This window comes from Polypterus senegalus, chromosome 14, assembly GCF_016835505.1.
Source record: "Polypterus senegalus isolate Bchr_013 chromosome 14, ASM1683550v1, whole genome shotgun sequence".
NCBI lineage: Eukaryota > Metazoa > Chordata > Cladistia > Polypteriformes > Polypteridae > Polypterus > Polypterus senegalus.
This window is the reverse complement of record NC_053167.1, coordinates 55,828,883-55,855,395: the sequence shown is the minus strand read 5'-3', so window position 1 is coordinate 55,855,395 and position 26,513 is coordinate 55,828,883. Positions and strand designations below refer to the sequence as shown.

The 26,513-nt window shown below is 36.9% G+C and overlaps 1 protein-coding gene across 3 annotated transcripts in view; it reads left to right on the top strand.

Annotated features, from left to right (window-relative positions):
- Positions 1-26,513, top strand: part of ndrg3b (ndrg family member 3b) — a 95,088-nt gene that overhangs the window by 53,217 nt on the left and 15,358 nt on the right. For 2 of the 3 annotated variants that reach the window (XM_039735333.1, XM_039735331.1), the window contains exons 4-9: positions 19,921-20,026; positions 20,173-20,293; positions 22,484-22,546; positions 23,888-23,948; positions 25,650-25,736; positions 26,283-26,339. In XM_039735333.1, coding sequence (XP_039591267.1) covers positions 19,921-20,026; positions 20,173-20,293; positions 22,484-22,546; positions 23,888-23,948; positions 25,650-25,736; positions 26,283-26,339 — 495 coding nt within the window. Of the gene's footprint in view, positions 1-5,806; positions 6,003-19,920; positions 20,027-20,172; positions 20,294-22,483; positions 22,547-23,887; positions 23,949-25,649; positions 25,737-26,282; positions 26,340-26,513 lie in introns of those variants that run through there. The other variant, XM_039735332.1, reaches the window with a different exon arrangement.

Here is a 26,513-nt window from a genome sequence, read left to right as displayed (position 1 = left end):
TTCACTTCCCCAGCTTGTTCTCTTGTATATATTTTTCTCTCATTTGTGTGTGTATACTATGCTGTATATTTCAACTTTAGGATCAGAGGCATTTTGAGTTTTTTGTTTATTTTTATTAATAGTGTGTCTTATTTCTCATTTTCTTTACTGGCTACTTATTTCACTTTACTGCCGTGTACCTTTTACTTGCCAGGGTAAATTTATGATTTCAGCAAATTAGGAGCTTTACTTTGTTCTCATAATTATGCTTGACCTTTTTACTCATTACCAGCTTCATAAGTGAATAGTATTACATGATTTTATCAGTCACTAACTTTTAAAGAAAGTGGAAAAAGTACATATCTATGTTGCTTTAAAAATATTTTTGTAAAGTGACCAAAATATTCATGAATATTGTTATTTTAAAACATATCCAAGCTGTTCCAGGGAGAACCACAGTCCCACATTTACAGCAATCTTTAATTTACTATCAGCTTTTAAATTAAATAAACTGACTTCTTCTTTGGGGAACATTTTGTTTACCTTTTACTTACATATTTGAACTCAACACCACAAAGAGATACTTAAAGGGGGGGAAACTTAAGTAAAAAAAAGGTAATTTAAACAAATTATAGTTATTGAATTGATGGGAACAGTGTTGAAGTTTTAAACTCGCATTATGAGAAACTGTTCAAAGTGATTATCTATTGATATAATTTTAGCTCCTCAAAAAACCCATTTGGATTTAAAAATTGATTAGGGATTTTTTTAAATTATTTTTATAAATACTGATTTCCAACAGTAGTAGAAACAGATTGGCAGTTTCATTCAGAGAGACATTTCTTTAATGTCAGCTTCTTTCCAAATTGCTCAACAATGCATACAGTGTATTGTATCCAATGTGAATATCCATCCATCCATCCATCCATTATCCAACTCGCTATATCCTAACTACAAGATCACGGTGGTGTGCTGGAGCCAATCCCAGCCAACACAGGGCGCAGGGCAGGAAACAAACCCCGGGCAGGCCGCCAGCCCACTGCAGTGTACACACCAAGCACACACTAGGGACAATTTAGGATCATCAATGCACCTAACCTGCATGTCTTTAGACTGTGGGAGGAACCTGGAGTACCCGGAGGAAACCCACGCAGACACGGGGCAATGTGAATATACAGAATTGAATTATCACTTGCATTGACATGTGACCATTGTCAGATATTTTAAAGAAGTCAAGTTTCATTGGTGTGAAAAAAAAAAAAACAAATTTGTGAAAGGCTGAAACATAAGTGCTAGCTATGGATTTAACCCATCTTGTGGAGTTTGTTTTTATTTTGTTCCTTACATTTAGTGGGTACCCCTTAAAGTTCAGGTCTGTGGTAAACATAAAAGTCAAGCTTTAACATGTAGGTGGCAGACATTTCTGATGGTTATTAATTCCGTATCTCTGCATTACTTTGTTATTAACACAAAATGAATTAAAGGAGCAGAGATAAAAGATGCAGTAAATGTGAAAACCCTAAACTGAGTGCCCAATCATGCAATATTTGATGAATATCCTCTCTCCAAATGCAGTGTTCTATTTTTAGGACTGGCTCAATGTAGCAGCAGGGGCTCCAGACACTCGCTAGTCCCTGCTTCAAACCTCAGTGGGCATTCTCAGCTTTTACACTACTGTATAAAGTTCTGCATCTAAATTTAGATTTTTATTTCTTCACGGTCTAGGTTAACCAGAAAAAGGAGTGTGTAAATGAAAATCAAATTTGAGAACATAAAATTACTTTTTAGTACCACCTTGACTGTTGCACCAGAAGCAGAGCAGATTCTGTGTAAGGCTCTGTAACCACAGACAGCACCAAATATCCCAGTGGGCTTTACTTTCAGTTCATCACCTTTGACAGTATATATAAAGATTAACTGATAGAAAGTGACGTAGATTAAACTGAAGTGTATTAAATACTATTTACACCCTTGGAATCTTTCTGAAAGTGTTTTATTTTTGTTTAAAATTTTACAGATAGATCAGACATGTAAAGAGAATATTCTGTGGCATACTTTGACTATTTTGCAACAGTGTGCATTTTAACCACTTTAACCCACATCGCTGTAACTCTTGCATGCTGTTTCAGAAACTACTTTTATGCAGATTGATAAAAATCTGAAAATAAACAGGTGTAATTCTTATGGTACCACTTAATTGGAATGTCTTTTAATGGCTGGTAAATGTCACTCATCTACCAAAGTTTTTACTAAACATAATCTTTTTAAGAAAATGTCATCCATGTGTTCAATACTGGTAATTTGAAGTGGGGCTGGAGGTACCATCCTGGTCTCCTGATGAGAACTGCATATTAATTTACATTGCTACATTATTAATTTCCTCATGATATATTTCCACACTTATGATCGAAATTTACTTTCTTTAAAACAAATTATTGGAGAGACAATTTTTTATTAATTGTCCTTTAACATTGTATTTTTCTTTCAATAAGAAATCTAGCATTATTCCATACAAGGAAATAGTTTTTTTTCACCCCATTCTTTTTTTTTTTTGACTGTGAATCAATGGATTAGACATGCAACTTTGTGGCCAGAATAGTGAGATTTTAATTAGTTAACTTTTTAAAGGTATATACCTGCACTCAAGGAGTTCCTTTCTAAATAAGAAAAAATAAAAAAAAATGTTAACAGTTTGTTGTACAACATGAAAACAACAATATCCCACTTTTCAGTTTTAGATTTTAAAAATTGCAAATGTGTTTTGATTTTTTTTGATAGTTTATTGGAAAACCAAAAATTATAATTGTTTTACTGATTAAAACAAATTACTATTTTCAGAGATTTGTGTTTTTGAGGAAATTTAATCTTTAGATATTAAAATCTCAATGTAAAATTTCTCTCTGCATTTTGAAGAGTATAGGCATGTAGACAGTTTGCAAAGTTTGACCTTTTTATATTAATGTTGCCATTTTGTTCAGTTATCTGAATTTTGCCAAAGGTAATGTCTTAAAAGTTTTTTTTTTTGTGTGTGTGAGAGGTCATTGTTAATGGCGGATATTCTACTAGCCATACAATTTATTTGTTTTTGAATATATCTGGGCAATCCTTGGTATTTCTATTTATAAATGTTATAGAAAAGGATAATTATGTATCTATTAATTTCCTTGTCGTGGTTCTGGAAATATTTGTAGCCAGTATTTATATGAAAATAAAATAATGTTCTTTTATCAAAAATCAAATATGAGTATATGGGTTGACCCTTGCGACTAATTGTTACATAGTTGTCGTGTGTCAAATGGCCCCAACCAACAACAAAAACTTATCAGGAAATGTCCTGTGTTGAGGAATGACCATTGATGTAAAGATCAATTCAGTGTGGCTTGTCTTGGGTTGAACAGTCAATCTCATAACAGTCAAATGCTAAAAGATCCACACAAGAATTGTACCATCCCACTAATAGGGTTTATTCACACTTGTTATTGGTCAGCAAGAGAGTGCATTCAGTTTCGTACTAATTAATAATGGAATGACCAGGATATTCTGAAGAACTTTTTGAAACGGATAATGTTTTGTGCCACAAGATTTTGAAAGGCCTGTAGCTATAGGCACTGGAAGTTAAGCAGTTTAATATAGTCTGTCCCTGGTGATTTGATTTTGATCTGTCCAAACAACTTATTAGGTATAGAAATCCTGGATATATATATATTAATTTTTTTTTATTTTATTTTTTTTAAATAATATTTTACTTAGCCCACATAGTTTATACTGGTGACTTATGTTTTAGTTAAGAAAGTCAATGACCCAATTGTGTCCAATTTCAAATGATGTGAAAGATTTCCATGGAAGAACATGAATGCTGACATAACTCATGCCACATAATTCACATGTCCGGTAATCTTTCAGATGCTTGAAACATGCAAAATGCTTGTAGTTTTTTGCTAAAATATTACTAATACTGATACTTATCCGTAATACTGTGCTTTTGATCTGAAGACCAGGATTCTTGACCAGTGAATGAGGAGGGAGAGACGGATGTTCAGTTGAAGAGCACATCCAATATGGGAAAATTGTCTCTTTTTTTTTTTCTTGTATGCTGAGTTTTCCCGAAGAATTAGTAATATTTTAGCAAAAAATACATGCATTCTGATGTAGATGGGGAAATGAGGTCTACCTCCTCCTTCCTTTAGTCCTTAGCAACCGATGGAAGGAGGTGAGTTAGGTGCTGTATTTATATTTACACAAACAAATTTAAGGCATCAATAAAAATAGTAAAGTGGCTGTGAAACAACTTAGTGTATGCCCATCACTTTGCTTGTACTTTTGTCTAGACATTTTCAGATGAAAAAACAAATGCTTCAGGTGCTTCATGCCATAAGGAATCTTTGCCATTTGTTTGTGAATTTGTGGGACATATACTTCTGTAACTGTGGACTTTACTGGAATGCTTATGCCACTGTGATAGAAGTGTATAGTACAGATCATACAAGTTGGGGAATCTTGTTTTTTATCGTGTGTATTGTATTATGATGACAATTGTATACTTGTGCTCTGTATGGAAGTCTGATCATCAAAACTCATTGAAGTTGTCTAGTATATCTGTTGGTCCAGTACTGTGGATTCCATCTTGTGGCATGATCTTTTCTGAAGAAGATGTTGATGACTTTGCTTGTACCTTATGGATTTTAGTATATGTATAGCTATACTGTATTTAACAAAACAGAATTTTAAAAAAATTTGCATTCATGCCAGGAAATGTTGGGCTGGTTCGTCATTGTGTGAGAGCTGGATTTTTCATGTGCATTTCAAAGTCCTAGAACATCAGATTGGAAAAATCATGTTTTGAATATGATGACTAAGCATACTTTATCAGTATAACCAGCAAGGCATTTTGGGAACATTTTACTGCAGTTACTGCATTGAGATTACTTATTTTTACCTAAGGAGAAGTCTGGGAGTTTGGGATGTGCAGGACATCTGGTCACGTTATGGCATCTAATCTCTGACCAGAAAAATGAGTAAGCAGTATAATAAAAGGTCACATTAATAACTATTAGGGTCATGTTATAGCTCAGTCAAAGAGTCACTTATGCCAATACTGCCTTGACAGTAGTCACTCTAGCTAATCAAAAATGTTAAATCATCTCTTATCATAAAAGCATCTTAAACATAGGGTGATATTTATCTATTTGTTGTGAAATATGTGCTATATTGTCTCTTGTTTCTGTGCTTCTGTTGAGTATAATGATTTCAGATTATATTTTGTTATTGATTTATATATTTCTCTCCATAGTACAATGAGATATTTCTTGAAACTATATGGTGTGGCCATTGAATTTTTATTGTTGGTTAATTTATTAAATTTATTCAGTGCAACTCTGAGCTGTGAAATAATGTGAATAGAATTTTATAACAAAAACGTGCTTACGTGTGTGGTTTCTAGATATAATTGTTTAAAAATTTTGTTGACCACTATTTGTTCTAAGTTTGAGATGTATTCTTCTAACAGTTTCACCAACCTTAATAAATAGATCTCCATTTAATATCTAGAGTTTGTAGGTATTCTTATGGTATCAACCTATTATTTTATCAAAGGTAAAGAAATCAACTTCCTACTTTATTGTAGTAATACAAAAAAATAGATGCTTCAGTTAAAGATTTCTTTTTGATTTAAAACCCCAGATGTGCATATGTTAAGTGTCTAGCTCACATGTTTTAAGGGTCATCATGTAACCACCTGACCACTTTAAATCTCATTAAGACGTCACACTCGCAGTCCAGACAGTCCTCTACGTTTTTTGCTTACTAAGCCTCTCAGGCATCAATTGCTGCTCTGTACTTGTGTATGCTCATCCAGACCTGTTTTCTCCTGCTGAGCGAAGGAAACGTATTGCACTGTGGTTCTTTCCTTTCTATGTCTGTTGTTAAAAAGAACAGTAGAGTATTTTTGTAATAGAAAAATGGAACAAGAGAAAATGATCACCATTCTGGATTTAAATGAGATTGCCTGCTCTGTTATCAGTGTGGTAAGTTAAGTGCCTAGAGCTTTCAGTGCACGGCATTGCATGCTTTTTATGTCATTTTGAGTGCTGCATTGAGTGACTATGCAGAAAATTGTGCTACGGGCCTAAATTGAATCGAGTCATTGGCAGTGTACGCTCATTATTATGAGCTGAGAGCTGCAATAAGGAGCTGTCCAGCTTTTCTTTTAATGCTTCAGTGCTTTTGTAAAAAGATTAAGAAATGTTGTCAAAAACCATGAATTACATTAATACACGGTGGCCTAAAAATTTGTTGTGGGTTTTGTGTACAGGATTTATTTTTCATTAAATCTTTTTAATCTTCAATCATGAATTAATGTGGGATATCATATATTGGGCTTAACATTGAAACTTTTCTGCTATATACCTCTGCACAATAACAATTGCTTGTAAAGGAACATTTTAGTGAAGAAATGACCTTTCTTCATATACGTTTCTGTCATGTCATTATCTTTGCTGTAAAGATATCCAGTTTATTTGCATGCAGTAATTTACAAATGACTGACATTGCACTACTAAGATATTTACTGTAATTGCTCAAAAACCATAATGTTGGAATAGTAAAAAAAAATTATATATGTGTGTGTTTGGTACAATTGAGTTACATGGGTGCCACTTTCAAATGGGTGTTTCAGAGTATATATTAAATTAAGGTCTTAAAGGCTTAACCATAACCACACCTGTGAAATGGAGTCAATCTTTCATTAATTTATTGTACTTGATGTATTATTCACTGCAAAGCAAATTTATTGTGAGCTGGAATTCTGGAGTAGTTGCAAAGGAGTGGCACTTGAAATCCCAAGGTCATGCTTTGGTATTCCAGTCTCTCCACTCACTGTGACCTTGAGTTAGTTATATTAAAAAAAAAAAATACTTCACCCAAAATTCTAAATTTCTTAATCATCTTCTAACTCTGAAAATGGCTATGGTGACAACAATATTTTCTTGTAGTATGCATTTTTTTTTATTTTTGTTTTGTAAATTAGGCCTGAAACCTTCACAGTGCAAAACACTGATCCAGACTTGCGTTTTTTAAACCAAATTGTGAAATCTCAATACAACGCATTTTCACAGCCAGTCCTGTAGGCAATGTTAACCTCCACATATATGTACGTATACCGACTACTAGCCAAGTATGGTTTATAGTTTTTAAAAATAAAACAAGATCCCTGGCTGAAACCATGTTGAAACCCTAATCAGTTAAATACTATTATGTCACCTTAGACCATTTGCAGGACCATAGTAGGCCTATTTTTGAGATGGCGATTGAATTCTATGTAGACACACAAGACAAACAAACTACTGCATGAATAGAATTTTTTTTTGTTTTGTTTTTAATTCACTAAAACCGGTTAAGTGCCACATCTAGGATTAAGTCATACATTTAGTTCTATTAGGATCCATGTGACCCTATGGTGGACAAACCAAGTAGGAAAATTGGAGGAATGGATATACTAATGAACTTTATGCCAAGAGGTGAACAATTATATATGTATTAACTGAAATATATTCAGCACCATAGATGAGACAAGCTGTTCTGTTGTCCTGATTAACTTGGTTGACGTGGACAGCACAAACAAGTTAGCTCTAAGGCCATAATTTATTGGTAGACCTGGCAACGTGATATGAAAAGCTGAAATACTGAGTTGCAAAACAGCACTGCAACTTTTCTGAAATACAGTAGGTGTTATTGAATTATTATTATTGAAGTTGAATTAAGGTTATAAACACTTGAGATTTTTATGATGTTTCTTAGCATCTTTCATAATTTGCAACTAATTATGACTGGCTTTTTTAATCTCTTAGTAACGGTTCTTGCTTTCCTGGGGTGAATAGATCCCACTGTCGGACAAAGTGGGCATTTCCCATTCTGCTGTGCTTTCAGTAGCACACAAGACCTGTTTACACAGCAGGTAACTTGGATGCAGAAATCCAACTTCATCCCAATCAGCATTCCTGGGAAAATGTCTTAATTGAAGTTAAGATAAGCAGCCATTACTTCAAGAAAGGAACCTTAGCATCTAAATTATTGTGCCAGAAGAAGTAATGCTTTTCCTTGTGAAGTTGCAAAGAGCACAGCAGGACGTTTAACAGTGAGGTGAGAAAAGCACAGCACACCACAAACAAAGGATCCTATCTACCTAACACCCACCAACCAACCAACGACCACCCCCTACAAATAAAATGGGATCCTATTCAAATTTCTTAACGTCATTGGCAAAACTGATCATTTGCTGAATTAAAATTCTCTTTCCTGAATTTATTTTGCCGTCCCTAAGTTGACAAGTTAAAGTCACTCACTTTTCCTATAGCAATATAGCATTAACAACCCCAGTGGATTTTGCCCCCAGCGATGTGTGCTTTTATTTTTTGATTCTCATAAACCCCCCCACCCCAGTGGCTGAAGTGTCAATTCTGCCACCAACCCCCCAAGTTTTCCCTGCAAGTTGGAGGACCTGATGCAGGCTGGATGCAGGTTAATGTCCTATCCAGAACAGACAATTGTACGTTAAGGGCTTTACTCAAGGACCCAACAGAGTGTAATCACTTCTGGTACTTCGAACCGTCAACCTTCTGTTTGGGATTGACTAGTGTGGTGCTGAGGTCTCACCCTTTACACAGCTGCACTCGGGTCCTAATCTGGGATCCTGAGGTGGTTTGTTGTGTGGTAGGCGTGGCAACATGCTGCATCAGTGCATGCTCCCAACCTCGCCTCCTCTCTCTCTCTCTGCAGTGTCACTGAGAGCTAGGGAGGCATTGCCAACTATGCTGGACCAATTATTGTGGACAAGAATGTGACCTAAGCTGTGAGGCAGCAGTGCTACACATTGTGCCAGAAATTCAGATTTCCCCATGTTTTTGTTCTGCAAAAGCAGTAGTTGTATGCACTAACCTTTATTTCAACTGTCGTACCAAAATGTACATTCGTATTTGTAATTGCCTAACCTGCATGCATCCTGTTTGCAGGTGCTAGTCTGGCCCATTTACTTCCACTGTAGTAGCTTCAAGTGATCTAAATAAAATATAAACAGCTAAATTAGCAAATATCTTAGATTAAAATTGTTACTCCTAACTGTGGAATAATTAACAGTAACTACCCGCCTAATGTTTCATCAGTAGCCATAGTTATAAATATTTATGTTCTGCCAAGACTGGGATATTTCATAAACAGCACGTCTTGTGATGTGCGCGACATTAAACTGCTAGCCTGTCTGGTCTGATCCCACAGAAGAGCTACTGTAGCACAAATTTCGGAAAAAAATGAATGCTGGCCATGAGAGAAAGGTGTCTAAACACACAGTGCATTGCAACTTTCTGCGTATGAGGTTGTGTAGCTGCAGACTGATCAGAGTGCCCAATGCTGATCCCTATCCACCAATGAAAGTGCTTACAATGAGCACACAACTGTCAGAACTGGATCATAGGGCAATGGAAGAAGGTGGCCTAGTCTGACAAATTACTTTTTTGGCTTGGAGCATGTGTGTCATTTACTAGGGGAAGATAAGGCAGCAGGAAGCTCCATGGAAAGGAGGGAAGCCGGAAAAGGCTGTGTGATACTCTAGACAGTGTTCTGCTGGGAAACCTTTTGTCCTGGCATTCATTTGGATGTTACTTTGACACATACCATGGCAATGGTATTCCCTAATGGCAGTGGCTTATTTCAGCAGGATAATACCCTGCCACACTTGGCTTTGATATTTTAAAAATAATCGCCGCACTCGCGGCTTAGGGAGGGGGCGTGATATGTGTGGCTGGAGCGGTTCCCGTGTGATTCATGATGCAGACGGTCCTCACTTAAGTGCACAGGTGAGGAGTCATCCGCATCTGTAATTGGCACCGGGAGCTGCTAATTGCCACACCTGAGCCACGTCCCTGTAATCAATAGAAGCAAGAGGCAGCTGGGGGGTGGAAAGGAAAAAAACAATGAAAAGAAATGAGGGAATGAAAAAGACGAATGGAGGTTAAGGAGGAGAGAAGGCAGGAAGCAGGGAGGAGAAAGCCGGTGCATGAGCGAGTAGGATGAACAAAAGGTAGCTGGAAAGTCGGTAGTGGTCGCTCCTGCTGAGCGTTAGTGAGGAGTGGGAGTGACCGGAAGGAGGATGGCTCGATGCATAAGGCAGAGAAGGCAGCGGGAGTCAGGACTTGGGATGTGAAAGCCCCAGCGCGAGTGCCCTGGTCGCTGGGGAGCCCAAGTCAGGGTCAAGTGAAGCCCACTGGAGCCAGGAATCAGTGAGGTGAACAGACCATTGGTAGAAGGCAATAAGAAGGTCAGCTGCAGGTAGAGTGACTCCCCTGGTGCATAGCCTGGACAGGAGAAGCAAGGGAGTCGCCAGTAGAAAGGCACAGGGATTTGTTTTAAAAAAGACTGGTTCCAGCCATTGTTTTAACCTTTTTTAAGGATTTATTTGTTTTTAACCTCCACCTATCACTCATTTTTATGGATTATTTATTTAATGTACTGCACTTTCAATTGGACACTTTTTGATTTTGTTGATTATAAATAAAAGCACTTGGCACTTTTTACACCATCCCCTTGCTTCATTGTTTGTGCCTCACTGTCCAGCTCATCGGTAACATTACCGACGGTGTCTGGTTCAAGAGCTCCCAAAAGCCAGATGGGAGCATGCAGCGAATCCGCATCGTCACAACATCATCCAAGCTTCCCTCTCATTCTCTTTATTCCTCAACCTCTCAAAATACTTTTTCCATCTGCTCAACACATTCTCCGTGCTTGTTTCCATCTTTATCCTTTTATCACCCTAACCTGCTGATCATCTTTCCCAGCTTGGTCACTCTGCCTAGCCAATTGGTACAGGTTCTTTTCTCCATCTTTAGTGTCCCACCTTTCATGCTACTCATCATACGCCTTATCTTTAGCCTTTGCCACCTCTGTCTTCACCTTATGCGTTATCTCCTACTCCTATCTACTTTTTTCATCTCTCTGATTATCCCACTTCATCTTTGCCAGTCTCTTCCTCTGTATGTATTCCTGTACTTCGCCATTCCACCACCAGGTTTCTGTATCCTTCCTCTTCCCAGATGTCACACCAAGCAGCATTCTAGCTGTCTCCCTTACCACTTCTGCTGTAGTTGCCGCCAGGCTATCTGATAACTCCTCACTGCTCCCCAGTGCCTGTCTTTCCTCCTCCCCAAACTCAACCTTGCAGTCTTCCTTTTTTTTTTTTTTTTTTTACTTCCACCATTTGATCCTTGGCTCTGCCCTCACTCTCCTTCTCTTCCTCTTGATATTTAACGTCATCCTACAGATCACTATCCTATTCTGCCTAACTATGCTTTCCCCTGCCACCACTTTGTAGTCTCCAATCTCCTTCAGACTGATTCTCCTGCATTATGTGCATCTTCCTCCACTCATGTATGTCACCCTGTGTTCCTCCCTCTTCTTAGAATACATATTTACTACAGCCAAGTCCATCCTTTTTGCAAAATTTACTATCTTCTGACCCACCTGTATTTCTCTCCTTGAAACCATACCTACTTGTCACCTCCTCATCCCCTCTGTTCCCTTCACCAACATGTCTATTGAAATCTGCTCCAATCACCACTCTCTGTCCCTTGGTTAAATCTAATTTTACCACCTAGTTATGGATAGCAGAATCAATACATGGACAACAACACAGATTCTGCTATCCATGACTAGGTGGTAAAATTACATTTTGCCTAAAATTAGAAAAATGTAATTTTACCTTTTGAAGAATGAGCCAAACTATGTTTTTAAGAATTTGGCAAGATTTTATTAATATTTAAAAAAAATAACCCGGGCTTCTGTTAAGATTTCTAATGTGCCTCCTGTATGTTAAGATATATATTGGGCATTTTGTTCATATAGCTCTTCAGGTTTTTTTATATGTGCATATTGATCTAAAGTATTGTTGGTTCTGTGTCTAGTTCATCATAATGCAATTCATAATGTAATTAAAAAAAAAATGCACATTTTTTTTAATCACTATATATCTATAACTTTTATTTACTACAGAAGCAAGTCAAATCTTCGCAAAAATACTGCTGTAAATGAATGGGTTACACCAGCGTTTCCCAACCTCGGTCCTGTGGCCCCCCTTATGGCTGCAGGTTTTTGTTCCAACCAGCTTCTGCTTTTAAGTGGACTCCTGGGCTAATTAAGTGATGTGTTATTTCCCAAGTTCCGTGTTTTGGGAACAATATAGAAATTAGAAAAGTAAGTTTGCTAAAAATATATATATATATTAAAATGTACCGAACAGTTATATGGGAATAATGTATTTTTTCTTTTTAACAATATTTTCATCTTGATTTTCATTCTACTTTTCTAGGTGTTCTAATTGTTTAATTAATCCATTATTTACTAATTAGTGGATCTGATGGTAAAGTAGTTGCAGCCTGATTATTTAGTGTTGTTTGCCTGGATGTCTGCTCTGCTCATTTTTAATTGTCATTAATAAAGATACAATGAAGGGGGGGAAAACTGCACAGAGAAAGGGCAAAATATAATGAAATCAACAAAAGAGATTTAAGCATTTAAATCTATAGAAAAAGCAGAAATATTTCTAAATGTCTTATAAATGTAAAAATCAGGCTGCTGTGCTTTTCTGAATGTAAGATTAAAAAAATAGCAGCTAATTAAATGAGATCAGTGTTATCAGGTGTTGTTACTGATTAGGAAAAATTGGTTGGAATAAAAACCTGCAGCCACAGTGGGACCCCAGGACTGAGTTTGGGAAACACTGCAATGGTTTGTGTGGTTGAAGAGGAAACTTGTTCAAATCCCAAAATGCTCTCATTGTGTATCTGAATGAGTCCCCAAATCAAAATGCATTGTGTAAAAGTGTATTTCTTTTTAAAAATTCTTTCTTGTAAGTGCAAAAAGGTTCTTGATATTCACTATGAGAAGTTTGAAACAAAATATACGGTCAGAATTTTGCTCTCATTTTGCCTTTATTTTAATTTTAAGGACAAAGGTCTTTAACCTGTGATTTTCATGGTGACAAAAATACACATTTAATTGTATGTTGTACTTTTTGGGGCTCTGTTGTTAAATTCAGTTTTGTCCAAGCACAACAGTTTAGCACCAGTAGAACACAGTGACTGCCAATATTCAATCCAACTAATAAGAAGTAGTTTCCTCTCTTAAATGAAAATCCTTGCTTAATCAAATTTGATATTTATACAGTACAAAATACTAATTTGACTACAAAAACCAGCAGCCACAGATCAGATGGTTTTAGACAATGTGTAGCTTTGGTTTGTGTCCCTAATCTCTTTTAATAAAAAGATCAGATGTAAAATTACACTACAAAAAGTTTAAAGTGTGCCATGTTTAAATTCAGGTGACAATGCTGGTTATGACTCAGATGTGCTGGTTTCTAAGTAGAGCCATGATGAAATCTAAAATGTGTTGATCCAGATTAAAAAATACACATTTTGCATGTTTAGGGGTAGCTCCACTGAATCTTAAAAGTTGCACCTGGGGTTTTCTTTTACGCTCATTTGCTTTACAGTTACAACCTCATCATTTTGGTGCATAGTAGCATGCAGCTGTGGTTATAGTGTTTCCCTTTCATTTATTTTGGAGAGTAGATCCTCTGCTGTTGACATTTGATTCTGATGCTCTGCATTTTTTTTTTTGCAAAATGCATTAAATTGTGTTACAAGATAAAAGTTTGACTGCATGGGTTTTTATGTAGGTCTTCCCCAGAACTGGGAATCCCCAGGTGAAGAATGTGTAGTTTTGTAACCAGTCTCCATCTGTTTATCAGTCTCCTGTATTGTTGAAAGCTATATAAAATAGCAGAGGTATATCACAGCTGTTGAAATGATTAAACTTTAAGATATTCATAGTTCCTACATACTGTGGGTTAGAAAAAAATCATCTAAATGGAAAATGAGAATGACTTTTTCCATTGTATTGCCACACTCTTGTCTTTTTGTAGTTTTCCATTCTTGGCCCAGGCTGGAGATGAGTTGTTTAGGGTTCAGGTGGTGTAGAATACAGAAGAGAGCCACAACAGATGCCATAAATAAAAAAAAAACTGAGGAAAATGGTTTTAGTGTTTAATAGTTCATATTTTGTGAACAAACAGACATAAAGTTGGTAAATACATATACAGTGGCATGTATATAATGAAGGTGCGATTTAAATACATCTTGAAACATCTAGAATGGCAAAGGTTTTAGAGTGGGAGACTTTGTGTGACTGGTATGTGGAAGCTTTGGATGATCGTTGGTAAAAATTGGATAATTTGGAAAATTATTTAGTTTTAGGTTGCAAAAGTAAAAAAATGTGGATTCCACATATTCTACGTTCTTTACAGCAATACAATTCTATTCATTATCTGTGTGGTTATATATTTGTTAAAGCACTTTTTCACTATGTGAACAGTGACTCTGTTTAATAACTTGATGTCCGTAATGCTGTTTATAGAAGACTATTTGAAAGAACCACTTCCTTTACCAGGAGACAAACCTTCGTAGAGAAGAATGGCTATTATCTACTGTTGAAAATGTAATGGCATTGATGCTCTGCTATAAACAGTAGTTGAGGGGTCTTAGGTTTGCAGTTAATTCCATTTGCAGAGCTCAAAAGGTCAGTGACCTATCTGGGGTGCGGTCATTTCTCTACTTGAATGACTGGAAGTTTTGAGGTGGTAGTGCTTATGTATTAGAACTGACCATACGCTACCACATTTGGCTAATGACTTTAAAGCACCCAGCTTGAAGTGAACTACAGTATAAAGTATGATGCAGCAAACTCTCATAAAATGTGATGCATCACTTTTAACAAATCCTAGTAGATTTCATTGAGGGGTCTTTACATATTTATGTTTGCTTATTGCTGAAGACTTAAGCAAGTGCAGCTCATACGGTTTGAAGTAAGTGGTAAACAATGTTTTATTTTTTAAAAAATGTCTACAGCTTATGTTTGAAGTGTTAACTGTAGAACCAGTTTCATTAGTTTTAATCATTTGTCTTGAAACATTCAGCAGTGTTTTACATAGTGTTAATATTCAATGGAATTCATTTATATTCTGTACTTTTTATCCCTGGAGTGTGTGTTTCTGCTGAAATGTGCATTGTATTTAAAACATATTTTGGATCTAACATTTCATTGTAGAGGTGAGTGACTTGATTTAATGTGTGACTTGCTTGACAATATTTATTTAAAAAACAAAAATGACTTGGCTTGACTTTGACTTGCTTATTGATAACTTGCGACTTGACTCCAATTTAAAAATAATGACTTATAAAGTTTTTCATTACAGCACTACAATTCCATCCATCCATTATCCAACCTGCTATATCCTAACTACAGGGTCATGGGGGTCTGCTTTAGCCAATCCCAGCCAACACAGGGCGCAAGGCAGGAAACAAACCTCGGGCAGGGCGCCAGCACTATAACTACTTTGCAAATTGCATTCTTTTGATTTACATTCTGTTTATATATTGTAAGCGCTGCATAAGTCATCAGTCTGCAGACTAAACTGCAAAGAATGGAATGGCTGTCTGCAAAAGCTGAGGGTCAGAATTTACAGACATGACCAACCGAGTCAGGTCACATCCACTGAGAGGCCTTGTCATTTCAAGATTCATCAAGACAGGGATACTTCCTAGAGAGTTGACCAACTCTGTGATCGATGTCATTGTTCCAACTAATGTACCATGCCACGGAACCCTCTCCTTGGTTGCGTGTCAGCTCTGCCAACCTCATATCATGCTGATCATCTGTAACCCCAAATCACACTCTCCTGTGTCGATGGAGTCTCTCATTGCTCACATAGAGTGTGAGTAGGAAGCACACACTACTTTTTCCATCTTCATGAAATGTCAGTCCACAGGAGAATCTGGTCACACCACCAATGGATTGCAAAGGAATGCTACAGAGATGAGTGTCGAATGTTCTTTATCATAGATTATACAGTAAATTTTGTCCCTAAGAACTATTCCCCGAAGGGCTGAAATGTTAGTGTGCTGCCTGATTGGTTTAACTCTTCGTAACTCCCTGGCAGCATGGACATCTCTCACTCACAACCCTTGGGGCGTTTCACTGTAACGTGGTAACTTTGATTTGTTTCATGGGAGATGAGGATGTATTGCCTACTGAAAACAAACATTACATAAGCTAAACACTACCAAAAGTATGTGGTAAAATCTATAGCTGGCACGTCATTACATTTTTGCAATGTGAGGTATTGCAGTGATCGCTATTTTGGAGACTGATTTTGTTGTATTTAATCCTGGGCACAAATTGGTCCCTACTTTAATTTTGTGTGGTTTTTTTGTTTTTATTTATACTTATTTTAGCAGAAATGTACTGTATATACTAATGCTAGCAGCATTATAATATTCACACCCTTGGCAAAAATATTGGTCTGTGATGGCTGATTGTCAGATTATCAAGTTTCAAGGTTTTTATATAGTTATGTTTAAACAACAAAACATGAAATTTGCTTTCTCAGTTGTACCCAGTAAGAGACAGAAATGAAATACAACAAACAGACAAGAGAGATTAAAACTTGCACAGAAATTCTATAATTTTATTTATTTGTTTTGTTAAAACTACTAGCAATTTGATAGTACATTTAACTTAAATGGGTAACTCTGTAAATGTCCTTGCTAGGATCGTCCTCAATAGGATTCGTGATCACTTGCTCACCTACCAGTGAACAGAGCAGTCTGGTTTTATGAATAAGAAGTCTACCAATGACCGCAACCTGGCACTGAGGGTTCTCATAGAGTGCAAACGCGAATATCGGCACAGTTTCTTTGCAGCTTTGATTTTTGTAAAGCTTTCGACTAAGCTGATCGAGCTACCCTATGGGACATCTTGAGACTTCACGGGATCCCCTCAAGGTTGCTGGATATCATGGCCGGCCTGTACACTGGTACTGTGAGTGCTGTGCAGAGTGGAGGCAGAACATCTGCGTTTTTCCCAGTTGATTTTGAGGTCCCTCAGGGGTGGGTTCTTGCTCCTATTCTATTCAATGCATGCATGGACTGGGTTTTGGGCAAGGTCATGGTGTCCAGCAGCTGTGGGGCATCTGTTGATTCACTGATCTTGATTTTGCTGATGATGCTTTTATCTTCGCGGAGTCAATGGAGGCTCTGATAGGGGCTGTCAGAGACTGAACGACGAGTCAGGGTGTCTGGGCTTCCGAGTGTCCTGTATAAATCCAAAATCCATGCCTTTAATGACCTCTTAGGCACAGCCATCAGCAGTGTGTTTATCTGTAGAGAGAGTGTCAACCTTGTTGAGAGGTTTACTTGCCTCGGCAGTGACATTCATGTCTCTGGTGACTCATCCTATGAAAGCAGTAGACTGATTGGGGGAGCATGAGGGTCCTGAGGTCACTGGAAAAGGGTGTGTGGCGCTCCTGATATCTATGCAAAAGGATGAAGGTCCAAGTCATTAGAGTCCTAGTGCTTTGTGTCTTGCTATATGGTTGCGAGACATGGACGCTATCCAGTGACCTGAGACAAAGACTGGACTGCCTTGGTACTGTGTCTCTTTAGAGAATCTAATCTTTGGGTTTGATTTTGGGTCTCGAATGAGGCACATTACTTGCATTGCAAGGGAGCATCAGTTAAGGCACAACGGCCATGTGATGCAATTCCCCGAGGGTGATCCGGCTCTCAGGATCCTCATTGTTGAGCACCAGAGTGGCTAGACAAGGCCAAGGGGATGCCCACACAACACCTGGCTGCACAGGATAGAGGGTCTTTTCCAGAGGGTGGGACTGGACCGCGTGTCTGCCTGGGGGGATTGCAAACCAGGATCACGACCTGTTTTGTTATATGGTGGTTGCAGCAACGCACTATGCTAGTGCATGCTCCCCAACCTGACCTCACCTGGTAACTGTACTTTTGGAATTATCTCGGATAGGAAAAAGATGTTTGGCACTGGGGAGAAAGAAATTTCTGGAGTAGTTTTGTGTGGATTTTCAAAGTGACTGTTCTCATTTACTGAAATTAGGCCCTGCGTGTAGTGGGTGTCAGAAGCTAATGAAGTTGATTTTTGGAAATAAATGGAAATTATTTCAGCTTATGACAATCATTTTAGTTGCGTGTTTGGTAATCTGCTGGAGCTTTTTTAAAATTTTTTTTATTGGACCACTAAACCAGGCGATGAGGCTGAAATCTGAATAGACGCCTTTAATGCATCTTAAACCTAAATGCAAAATGTCATGATAGCACTTAAATATTAAGCATAAACATTTTCACTTCATGTTGCCAGATTTGTGACTTAAATGCACCATCAATGTGTAATTTTCCACAACGAACACTATTTTTTGTTTGAACGTACTTGCCCCATACTTTTACAGAATTTCAGAACTGCATTACTTCAGAATATTATACAATTATGCCATGGTGATTCTTTCCTTATTATAAACTTTTATTTACATTATGCAAATGTGTCTACTTTTTTGTCCCAGTCCAAGCCCTCTGTGCATAATGGAAAGAAAATACAGAAGTAACAGCAAACACCTCTACATTTATACTGATTAATATTAATGAATACTTTCATAATCTGGTCAATTTACCAATTTTTTTTTTCCACTTTGTGCATATTGTTTTATTTAACATCTTTTATCTTTAATAACACCTTCAGCATTTCTGTATACTTTTGTTTACTAGAGATGATTGTGGCTGAATAAAAAACAAGGACCCAAGTAAGGGTAATAGTGAATCAGATCTGTTAGCATCATACCTTAAAAAGCATAACAAAAAAAAAAAAAAAGCTGAAAGTTGTCATGCTAGAGTTTAGCTGAAGCACTGCTTTGGATATATGACAGTCTGAACAGTCTAACAGACTCTCCCTTGATGTTCAAAGTGGCAGTGCCTTCATTCAGTCATCTTGTTAAGCAAGTGCTTAGCCACGGAGGGGTGAAAACGTAGCCACAATTTTCACAAATAAGTGATGATACTTAATTTTTTATAAAAAAAAAATTAGTATGCAAAATTATGTAAAAAATTATTTTAAAATAAAAGTTGATTATGTAACTATACCCTGTGAGCAACATGGTGGCACAGTGGTAGCACTGGTGACTTAGAACAATGAGGCTGGGATTTGTGTCCCTGGTCCTCCCTGTGTGGAGTTTGCATGTTCTACCTGTGACTGCAAGGGTTTCCTTCCACAGTCCAAAGACATGCAGGGAAGGTGGACTGATGATGATAAATTGGCCCCTGATATGCCTGTGTGTTCACTCTGTAATGGGCTAGCATCCTGTTCAGAGATTGTTCCTGCCTTGCGCCCTGTGCTTGCCGGGATAGGCTTCAGCTACGCTGTGAACAATGTCAGGGTACAGTGGTTTTGAAAAATGGATGGATACTCTAAAGTGACATAAATTTGGAAGGGCTATTTTCTTTTAATACTGTGTGCATTAGACACTGTGCACTCAAGAAAACGGCTGGAAAAATCAATAGTATATATGCAAATAACTTCAAAATAAAAAACTTCTTAATTCTTCATTTAAAATTGTTTTCTGTGAGAAAGCCTATTCTTAGCTTAGATGTTGATGTAAGTCACATTATCATAATTAGATTAATTGCAGATAGTGGGGGAAAAATAGAAACACTTTTTTTTTTTTATCTATCTAGAGTCTTCTCAATTATGACGTAACTTGCTTGAATTTAATCCTTACAACTTAAGACTTGACTTGAAATTGGAAGGTCGGGACTTGAATCTCACTTGAGGCTTGCATATGGACTTGGTCCTATCTCTGTTTCATTGTCTAAGCTTAAATGGGTGAATTGACTATGCTAGGCAGTAGTGTAAAGCAGGGGATAGCATGGGCTAATTTTCTACAAATCTGAGTTTATGAATATCCCCATCACACGCACTATTTTCATTTGAAAATAAGAGAATTGGAAATAACTCCAAGTGTGTGTGTTTTGTTCCCTCTTCTTACAGGAACATGACATTGAGACACCATGTGGGGTACTTCATGTTACTATGCGGGGAACTCCAAAGGGAAACCGGCCTGTCATCCTCACATACCACGATATCGGACTTAATCGTGAGTAAATGACACACCAGTAGGTCTTTTCCTTTATACACATGATGAGCTGCTTAAAACAAAATGTTAAATGTTTTCGTCAGTTTTAAGACTTTCATAAAACAATTTACTGTATACAGACTTATTATACTTTTTTTTCCCCATAGATAAATCCTGCTTTAACACATTGTTTAATTATGAAGATATGCAGGAAATAACACAGCACTTCGCAGTAGTACATGTAGACGCTCCTGGACAGCAAGAAGGTGCACCTGCATTTCCTACAGGGTGAGTGTTTTACTTGTATGTACTACCTAACATTCATTCTGTATTTTTGTGTTTTGGATTTTTTGCTGAGTGGTATGGTCCTGCTTTCACAGCACCACTGTGATATATCGGTCATGGTAGTAATGTGTGTTTTGCCATGGACTCTCGCCACAAGCCACCTAGTTTGCACATTTGCACTGTGATAACTGCCAGCGGTCAGCCACAAATCTGCAGTGTCTGAGTAAGAAGAACCTCCTTACAGTGTGAGCTAACAGGAGAATTGCCGGTTCAAATTCCATTACTGCCAGAAGGGATCCTACTTAACTGGGTCCTTAAGTAACACCTTTAACCTGAAAATTGTGCTGTACAATGGATAACCCTGCACTCTGACCCCCCAAAGGTCATGTGAAAAGACCATTTCCCCTTGAGGATTAACAAAGTATAACAAATCAAAATTTGCCATGCTCTTGTGAGCAGGGACTGCTTCTAAGAACTGAAAGATGGAGAACTTACTAGCGATGTCAAATTAGCTCGATCTCTGTCTCTCTCTCTCTCTCTCCGTGCCAACCCTTCTGCGCAGCACTGCCATACAATGTGCCAATATGTTTTTATTCACTGGTGATACACAACACATTACTTGATTGTGTGGGAAAAAGCTATTGTGGTGCCCTGTATGACTGGCAGCCATTGTGCCTAGACATATGGTACCAAGGTATAGGTGAAAGGATAGTTGAGGCCTTTGAATCTGAGGAAATCAGTGATCCCTCGAACCTCAAGCAAAATCCAGTTACTCATTGGGATTAGCCAGGCTATAGTTTTGAGTATTTGCAAATAGAAGTCTTTCATGACATTAATGTGATCACAAACAGATGAGCATAAAATGTTGGGTTTATTTACCATCACCCAAAAAAAATTCTTCCAACAAATTTTGGATGAAACACCAAGGTCAGAACAACTGCAGTATATATGCTGTAAGTACACTGAACCATAAGGAATTATGGCCATGTAATATCCGGTGGACTATCTGTAAACGCTTTGGGGATATTCATAAATACAATTTGTTTTTGAGTGTTGCAAAAAGTGTGATTAAAAGTGCATCCACTTCTTTGAAATGTATAACCAGGTAGCCATTTTAATAATAATTTGCATTTATATAGTGCTTTTCTCACTACTCAAAGCGCTCAGCAATTGCAGCTCAAGAGCCCAACAGAGCAGAGTCCCTATTGGCATTTTACGGGATTCGAACCAGCAACCTTCCGATTGCCAGTGCAGATCCTTAGCCTCAGAGCCACCACTCCGCCTTTTGGGAAGCATTATCCTCCTATATAAAAGCGGTCGGTATTGTCCTTCCATCCCGTGAGTGCTACGCAGGCGCGGAGTTTCACACACGTCCTGTCCATTTTGCAATGCACGATGGGATTTGTAGTTTCATTTTTCCAGGTAAAAGATGATTTTCTACTCCAGACTGTGCGATATCTTCTTCTTCTTTCTTACTATATAAAAGCGGTCGGGATTGTCCTTCCGTCCTGTGAGTGGAAAGCGTAGCGGTATTCCGCTTATCACAGACTTGCTACTTGCAGCTTGCGGTATGAAGCGACATGATGTGAGCAGAGTTCTGGTGCTCCCATTGTTCCCTTTCTTTTGTGCGCGATGCGCTGGAAAAATAGACAAAATTATGTCTCTGGAAATAATTAATGTTGATGGAGTACAAATGCCTCACCGCGTAGTAAATATCAGGGGGTTCAAAAGGGCGACCTCAATATAGAAAAAAAGTTTAAATTTCATCACAAAAATAACAGAAACTACGAGTATTAAAGTAATACCGCTCAAATGCAATATAACCAAATTAGTGAGTTTGTATAAAATACCAAATTGATCTACATATTGAATTGCCTTCAGAAGTGGTCAACTTAAAAGTCGGTCGCCTTAAAAGACGGGTCAGCCTAGTCTGAAATACATTTTGTGATTTGTGTTGACTATGTGGATTTTACTACAGTTGTTTTTATAGAACCTTGCACTAAAATGACTTCATGTTCAACTTGTAAATTATTGACCACAATATATTACAAGCTTCAGTAGATTTGCTTGTTTATGGCTGCATCATAGGTTTAGCTTGTTAGAGATGTAAAGCAGTTAGAAAGTGTGTCATGCCTTAACCATTATAGTATATTAATTTTTGTGCATTGACTTATTTTTTTTATTCCCTTCCAGGTATCAGTACCCATCTATGGATGACTTGGCTGATATGTTGCCTTTTGTTTTAACACACCTAAAGTGAGTCACTTGGGTTACTTATTAAACAGCCACAGCAATGTAGAATTTGTTGAAATTACATTTAGAATATTACCCATTGATTCTATATTTAATGTATTAATGCAAAGATTGTTATCTTGTATCTATGTCTGTGCTTTCAAAACAAACCTGGAACAAGAGAATTTGGGACCATTCATACTCTGATTTCAGAGTTATAATGATTATACAAAATATTTACCACAATTGATGGGCTAACAAATGACTGTCTATAATGTAAAACATCGACATGGCTGTTATTGCTAAACTGCCTCTGGAATTTGTGAAATTTTTAGTATTGTGAACAGCCTACATTACATCTACCTCCAAAGGATTGGAGAGAGAGTGTTAAGTGTCATGTGTTGCTCTCCTCTTCTGATTTTAGCAGTGGAGGAATGAAATGTGTCTACAGATTGCAATTTCACTTGCTGTTAAGTTTTCAAAAACAACAGAGTTACCACTTCTTGTTCCTTTTGCTTATCCAAGATAAATGTTCTGCTATACTAAGAAGTATATAAATAAAGTAGTATATAAATAAAATGTAGTATTATTATTAGCAGTAGAAAAATGTTAGATGGATAGGAAAATCATCCTTCGCTGTATCTCTCACAAATGAAATGGTATACGTATGGAGCACTCCTCTTGCAGTGAAGGGTACTGCGAGCTCTATAAGGGTGATGGTTATATTTTCCTGTCACAGAGAAGAGTTGTGTCTTTTGAAGGGGGTTGTGGAGTGGGATGGCAGAAGTTAGTAATTGTGAACAAGGATATTGTCCATCTGCAGAGCACTCGTGATCAGCCAGCGGTTTGATTATACTTTTTCCCATATGCTGTAACCTCCTTGGTTACCTTAAAAAACCAACTTAAACACTTTTGGAGAAAAATAGTTGTACATTCCTGAAGCATCATGTGAGCATGTAAGGCAGTATGCCACATCATACTAGCTGTTCTGACAGAATGTATTAGGCCAGTACAGTTGTTTCCACCTTCTTGGTCATTACCTGGAAAATTTTGTGGTAATGGAATTATAAAACCAGGGCAGATTTCCCTTAACCCCCCCACCTCAGATCAGACTACATTTTAGGTAGAAGCAAACTAGGAACAATGCATTTTCAACAGCAGGGTAATGAGTACAAATACCTGTTTAAAATGTAATTCTTTAGTTAATTGCTGAAAAAATCCACATAACAATTTGTAACACTATGGTGTTTTTTTGTATGTTTTTGCTTTGCAAGATTTTGTTTGCAAAATAAATGTGCACTTACGTGAACCAAAAACTATTTTACCCGTAGTTTTATTTGACTAATTTTTATTTCTTTCTTGCAGTTTGAACAGTGTAATTGGAATTGGAGTTGGAGCTGGAGCTTACATTTTAGCTAGACTTGCAGTAAGTAGAAAGTATAAAGTACAGCTATATACACAAATACACAAAACTTTAGTTCAAAAGAAAGATACAAAATAGCTGTTAATGTGTTAAGAGGCGTATTTGTACTGCTGCCTCCCAGCTCCAGTTTCCTGAGCTCAAATACCAGCCTGCATGTGTTTTATGTAGAATTTCCATTTTCTTCTATGTTCGAGTTTAGTTAAATTAAACTTTTTTTGTTGTGTGCAAAATTTAATGAGATTTCTACTTGTACATCTCCCACAGGTTACTGACAGTACTAATATAAACCGACAGTGAATAAAACACCACACATTAGATACAACATCAAGCAAGTCATTTAAGAACACACATCAAGTACAGTCATGCAGCTGTTGTGTCCCACAGATAGAAAGTGTTCAAAAATCAAGTGCTGCAAGGACTTAAAATATAGTGTCTTTGCAGTTTTTATGGGTATTCAATTAATCTAACACAGACATGAGACTCTGCATGACCTGGTCAGTTGTATGAATGTGGTAGTGTTTGTGTATGTGTATGCCCTCCAATGGCCTGATATTCTCTCCAGGATCGGAAGTTGTATTCAGCCCAGTGTTGCTAGGATAGGCTCCAGGCCCCGTGACCTTGGATGGGATAAGCTGATTAGAAAGTCAATAAAAGGAAAGGTACATCTGTTTTCCTTTTAAAGTCAAGCTAGTAGAATGCAACCCCACCGCTTTTAAGTCAGTGGGTAACTGATGTTCTATACTATTTGAAATTGGAAAAAAATCAAATTCTCACTTAGAAAATCTGTTCCAAACTTCTTAAAAATATGACAGGATCTAATCAATAACATTTTAGAATAAGCTTCTGTATCAGGAAAAAGGATACTCTTCCTTCCTTTGCTGCTTTTAAAGATTAGCTTTGGTGGTTGGCTCACCTTTCTTTCTCTTGGATGGGGTTAAATCTTGGTTTATTTGCTTCCAATTAAAATAAAAAAAGTTAAGCTAATTTAGATATTGATAACTGCACTGACATTATTATGGCATGTTAAAATCATGTCATAAGTAGATTAGAAAAAAAATGTGTAATGTAGATCTGAGATTAGTAACGAAATACAGTGAGATTTCCCCACAATGTCCTTCCTTTGTTTCCTATACAACCCTAAATTGAATTGGTCCAATGTGGAAATACTAATTTTAAAATGATAAAAAAAAAATACAAGACTACTTTATTTCATTATTCTTTGTCAGTCATTTTAAATACATTTTAGTGGATTTCACTTTTAAGCAACTTATACCACCTCAAGTTATAATTTATAAACTTAACAGCCATTTTTGATTGTAGTACATTTTAATACCTTTACCAAATTATAATTCTAACTGTAAAACCTTTGAAATATTTCAGTTTGTACAGTTTACAGTAAATAGCAAATTATAACCATATTCATAAGACTGGACAGCACATAATACACATAACAAGGTAAATATTTAGTGATCAGATTGATATACGTTTGTAGTTTGTCTACATAGTTGAGCAATGTTGTTAGCAAGTTAATGTCAAAATATACTTTTGCCGAGCTTAAACAATATTTCCATTTTCTACAAGTCAGTGTAAGCTACTGTAGCAACCTAGACAGTAGACCAAGTAGTAAAGTGGGTTATAATTAGAAACAGCATGGAAGAGAGAGAAAAATCAAATTTTTAGATATTTCTTTTTTCCTCCTACCAGTTGACTAATCCAGAATTGGTTGAGGCTTTGGTGCTCATCAACGTTGACCCTTGTGCGAAGGGCTGGATTGACTGGGCAGCATCAAAGGTACTGTCTAACGGCAACTATTTGATATACTGTACATGGCATCCTTAAATTCTAAAGTGATAAAGTATCTTTTTTTTTTTGGATAACAAATGAAAACTGTTAAATGTAACTACAAGTACAACTTAATTTTATAAATTTTTGTAACGATTATTTAATACTGTTATCACAATGCTTTGTGCATTTGTGGGTTTTCTGCCTAGAAACTTGATGTACTCTGTTAGAAATAGAAGAACAAATTGCTTTCCATAACTTAGTGATCAGTAAAACTTTTAAAAAACTTAATGGTTTTGCATTGTTTAAATCCAAAAGCAATAGGAAAAAAACACATGCATATGGATTTTTTTTTTTAAACATGAAACATATAATAATGCTAGTTTACATTCACTGCATATGATACTCTACTTCATCACCAATATCAATATGATGAAACTACTTTGCATATTACCATGCTAATGGGAAGGCTTAACTCTGTGTGGTTAGTGCCATTTGGCTGATTCTTAGAGAATCTTCTTACTAAAGTTAAGTTTTATTGCTTTGGCTTTTCAGGTTTCTGGATGGACAACCAATTTGGTTGATCTTGTGCTTTCTCATCACTTTGGCCATGTAAGTAGATGGTTATTGCATGATTTATATTATATTAACAATTTCTGCCTTGCATCATGCTCACTACTTGTTTTGTTGTTATATTTGATTCACCATCATCACCATCGTACTTTATGCTATGATAAATTTCTTAATAAATCAAATCCCATCACCAAAAAGTCTTAGACTTTTGTA